The sequence below is a fragment of the Lepisma saccharinum genome, chromosome 20 (assembly GCF_977018435.1).
Source record: "Lepisma saccharinum chromosome 20, izLepSacc3.1, whole genome shotgun sequence".
Taxonomy (NCBI): Eukaryota; Metazoa; Arthropoda; class Insecta; order Zygentoma; family Lepismatidae; genus Lepisma; species Lepisma saccharinum.
The window spans coordinates 4197444-4202565 of record NC_139248.1 but is presented as its reverse complement, the minus strand read 5'-3'; the positions used below and the strand labels follow the sequence as shown (position 1 = coordinate 4202565).

Genomic DNA, 5122 nt, shown 5'->3' with positions numbered 1-5122 from the left:
CTAGCTGTAGTAGAAACAAAAAAATAGTAGCAAGAGAGGATAGAGACAAAAAAGAAGAAGAAGGGAAACTTTAGTTTTGTCTTCTTTTTCCTCTCTTGCTACTATACTTTTTTTCTACTACGTCTAGAACTATCTCACCAAATGTCTGTGTGACTATATATGGCACAGTAAATCGAATATAGTTGAAACAAACATAAAGCATATATATACACATGCCTTCCACAGTAAAACAGCACAATTCGGAGGGCATATATATATACCCATCTTCTTCACTTTCGTCTTTTTCCTCTCTTGCTACTATTTTTTTGTTTCTACTATAGCTAGAACTGTCTCACCACACGTCTGTGTGACTATATACGCCACAGTAAATCAAATATAGTTGAAACAAACATAAAGCATATATATATACACCTTCGCACTATAGCAGCACAATGTGGAGGGCGTATATATATGCCATCCACACTTAAGGGCTTAACTAAATACATATTTCTACCAAGTGAGAAAATACAATATATTTAATGATAACATTTAATACAAAAGTGATACATTGCATCTAAATTAGTTAATGTGTACACATTTTATTCATAATCTCAATTCATTCTACAGTATATTTAACTGGAATCTTAAAATTGTGAAAATTACACTCTAGTTTAAAAATAGTATACTCTAGAAACATCAATTGAAGTGATGGACTCTTAAAACATCAATATGTAAACACTACGGTTGATGGTTCTTCTTATGGAATGCTAGATTGTGAGCTTGAGTGAATCTCTTGTTACAGAATTAACACGAATAAGGTTTCTCCCTAGTGTGCCTTCTACGGTGCTCCTGAAGTAAAGTTGTTGAGCGAGATTGCTTTCCACATATCTCACAAGTGTACGGCTTCTCCCCCGTATGTATTCTGTGATGTATTTTGAGCGATTTACGGCTTCCAAGGACTTTTCCGCACACACTGCATGAATACGATGCTCTAACTTCAATGTGCCTCTTCACATGCTCAAACATCAACTTTTTTGTAATGAAGCATTTTCCGCACAGCTCGCAAGAGAAGTTTCCGGGAATGTGCTTTTGCTTGTGTGCGTAGTAGCTGGAGTAAGAGGTGTAATGCGCATTGCAAACTTGGCAAATGTAGAAATGATCTGCCGTGTGATGGTTCTCGTGATCCTTCCAGTTGAATCTCGACTTAAATTTCCTCTCACAGAACCGGCACTTATATGGTGCATCCTTACTATGTTTTATCTTGTGGGCCGTCAACTGCATTTTGCTTGAGAACAACTTCCCACAGGTTTGACATGGAAGCTGCACTTCCGTGTTATGCTGCCTCATGTGAACTTTGAAACTGCCAGACGTCTTGAGTATCTTCGAGCACACTTTGCAAGGAAAGTTTTGTTCCTCGTGGTGGAACCGTTTGTGGTTCTTTAGACCAGCGTACGATGTGTATGTCTGTTCACATACGTCACATTTCAATGTCCTGTTCTTATGATGAACATTGATGTGAGCGTTCAAACTGCCTTTTAGCCTATAACTCTTGTTGCACATATTACACTGAAAAGGAGTTTTGACCTCTGCAGCCGAAGTTTCCTTTTCTGAACTTTCGAGTAGCATATGTGGGTCTGCATTATTACTGCTTAGGCTCTCTGCTATATCTCCGGCACTGAAGGTTGGAATGGTAATATCCAACTCTGGCATTTCATTTGTCTCAGATTTACATTTCAACGTCCTGTTCTTATGATGAACATTGATGTGAGCGTTCAAACTGCCTTTTAGCCTATAACTCTTGTTGCACATATTACATTGAAAAGGCGTTTTGATCTCTGCAGCCATTGTTTCCTTTTCTGAACTTTCGAGTAGCATATGTGGGTCTGCATTATTACTGCTTAGGCTCTCTGCTATATCTCCAGCACTGAAGGTTGGAATGGTAATATCCAACTCTGGCATTTCATTTGTCTCAGATTTACATACAGTTCTGAACTTTAGAAGGCATCCAGCAACAATGCTCCTTGCTAAAATTTCCCTAGAAGAAAGAATACATGGAAATATTAAAGAAGTTGTCATTGTTATTCTTCTATTATACACTTAAATATCAATGTTTAAATAATCATTTTGCCCTACACCTTTATGATTGATTGATTTGGTGTTTAAGTCCACTTTATGCACAGTAAGGCTAATCGGGACTGGACCTACAGTTTAAAGTGGGAACCGAACCACTATGTGCCTCCACCGGGTTCAAACCGCCCTACACCTTTAATAACCATTAATATCTGTAAATACAAGCATAACTCTATCACAGTTTAAAACTAAATATGAATTCTAATTCTCTTCCTCTGTGCTATCAAGCCACTTCTGGCATTACATTATGCAACATCTTGTTCCCACTAGTCACTTACAGACAAGCAAAAACTAGTGTTACTATATTGCTAGTTCACTTTAACGTTCTATCTTTTGACAGTTATGATGCTGTGACAATTAAAAAAGAATCTCACTCTATGTTCTGGTAACACCACTGTGTTAAATGCACCACATACCCCCCCCCCAAAAAAAAAAAAACACTGGCCCTTAGTTGTCAACTTCCTCAAGTCACGAATAGGGATCTAGTTCGTAGCTGGGCAAGAGAAGGGCATTGAAGTGGTAGCTTGTTTATCCGCCACATCTAGTTAACTTGGTTTGCCCTCCATCTCCAACTAGTTCCCAGAGAACTTTGGGTAGTAGTAATAAAAACTCAGAAATAGTATTTGTGTCTCTTTTGTCCTGTTGTTTCTGTGTTCTAGGCATAATTGATTGATTGATTTCATTTATTTTACTTCGCTTCTTGTGCCACTTTTGCCTAATTTGAGAAGGTGATGAATGGACAGTTACAAACATCCATGCCCAGGCTAGGATTCGAATTCGGGAACCCTGGCATCGTAGCACGATGTGCTAACCACATTGCACGGGGGCCAGCAAAACGAGGCATAAATCTGTGCAATAGTTAATTTTTCATGTTTTTAAAAGTAAGGTTTTTACTAAAGGCCCCCTCATCAGAGAATCTGGTTTGTGAAGTATTAGGTTTTCAAATATTAGGAGAGAATTCTCAATGCAATAATTGATATTGCATTAATTTACTTATTGATTTTCAAATTCCTTATCAGGATTTCAACAGTGACATGAAAAATAACACAATAAGATATGTGCGCACATGCACACATACATTCCAAAAATAAGGAGTAAAAAAAAAATTTAACCTTCATGGTAGAGTGGTTAGCATGCTGCAACACCAGGGGTAGTGAGGTCGAATCTTGGCCTGGCATTATTTGTGAATGTTTGTTCATCAATTTCATGACATCATAACTAGGCTGAGCGGATACAGATGTATCAGTATTGGTAAGTAACGGTCAATATTTTTGCACCGATACTAGCCGATACCATTGCTTTTGAGTCGCTATAGGTGCCGCCAGAACCATTTTTTTCCTTTCAAAGTTTTGTTAATCTTTTCCAACTTACCTTTGATTTTGAAAAAAAATAAAAATTAAAATTAGTTGTGCATTTATTAAATGAACCTGTACTCAAGTTTTCGGGAACAGCAAGTATGTGACAAAGATCCATACGCAGATAAGACTCACAGTCAAGTATCTTGCAAATCAAGCGTAACATGAAATTATCCCCATAGGAGTTCGCTGCTTCTGTTCAGTTATCTTCGAAGTGTACCAGGATTTGTTCGTACAGATGCAGTCTCGTGTAACAATAACCCCCATTGAGGTCCCGAAAGTCAACGATGCACATGTGGCTAATCCTTCCACTATCTTGGGTGTTTGCAGAAATCTCATTCTTGAGACCTCCCGCAGTCAAAAAGGTCATCTCCCATGAAAGTGGTAACGTGTCTCAGATATAGTACATAGCACATTCTTGGAAATTCCAATACGTGGGCTAATCCTCTTTTCCTTTCCAACATTAGACTTTTGTTTTCCCCAACCTGAATAACTGGGTTTCAGCAGTTGTGTTTCGGCACAAGGAATGTGGCAGGGGAATAATTTTCTTTGAACGACAGATGATGGCAGTTACTTTCTGGAAAGTGTAGTGATGGGTTTGGATTTTCTTCCTCGCCAAGCGATGCTTCAGTTCAGATTTAGTAACATATCAGCTGACCCTTTTCCGAAAGTGGACAATCTTGCAGGGCCCACAAATATGTCAAGACACATTTTCAAGAGTCTAAGCCCCGCGACAGGTTAACTTTGCAGCAACTTATCGCATACATAGACCCAAAACGTGCGCGCAGAATATAGTTCCGCTGCAATACTGCCGATTTTCTCACTGTCTGTGATATGAACAGCTCGCTGGTTAAGCAAGACTGGCATGGGAGATGCTGAGCGCTGTTCTAGCGTGGATTAATACATAACATCTGCTGCAAAGTTAACCTGTCGTGGGGCATAGCTAACCTGTAAATTATGCAAAATATGCCACTTTTCTTTTGGCAACAGCACTGCAGGATCAAATTGATTTTGTGATTAAATAATTATATTATGATAAATTGTGAATATTTTAAAGCAAAATTCTAGTAGTACATTGATACAGTTCAAATATTTTAAAAACATTTTGAAATACTCTAAATTGTTTTAATTTCCACATGAAAAACTATGGAAGAAATGTTTTCCCCAAACTGCCACATATATAAAATAACTCCTAACATACAAGAATTTCATAACTTACCAAATAAATAATAATAGGTTTTCCGATTTTTCCAATTTTTCGCATTTTAAGTTTTTAGGTACTGTCTACTCCAGAACATATAATCAAAGTTGGTAGGCTTCTACATGTCCTATGATGAAATAACCAAGCAATCAATCATATTATTTCAGATATGACCCATTAATAAATAGTAGCACAGATGAGCTAAAATTTTGTGCATATCTGAACCATAACAACCCCACAATGGATGATATGTGTTAATACCCCTCCGATTATAAGAGAAGTATTTGCCGAAAGTTGTTGGATGAGATTACACCAGAACGAATACAGTAATTTTGACGAAGGTGGATTATATAGTGTAACAAATGTAATACTATCTATATTACTACAACTATTTGAATATTATCAGGCATATTCTTTAAATGTATTACTTTATACCTATAATTATTTTTAATCCCTA

General features: G+C 37.4%; 1 protein-coding gene across 1 annotated transcript; it reads right to left on the bottom strand.

Annotated features, from left to right (window-relative positions):
* Positions 1 to 623: 623 nt before the first annotated feature.
* Positions 624 to 2008, bottom strand: LOC146003658 (uncharacterized). Its single transcript, XM_083142012.1, has one exon. The coding sequence runs from the start codon at positions 1936 to 1938 to the stop codon at positions 784 to 786; it is 1155 nt and encodes a 384-aa protein (XP_082998138.1). The 5' UTR covers positions 1939 to 2008; the 3' UTR covers positions 624 to 783.
* Between the last annotated feature and the right edge of the window lie 3114 nt (positions 2009 to 5122).

Bases quoted from the DNA above. Each gene is read 5' to 3' on its own strand.
- LOC146003658 (XM_083142012.1), bottom strand. From the start codon at position 1,938: ATGCCAGAGTTGGATATTACCATTCCAACCTTCAGTGCTGGAGATATA.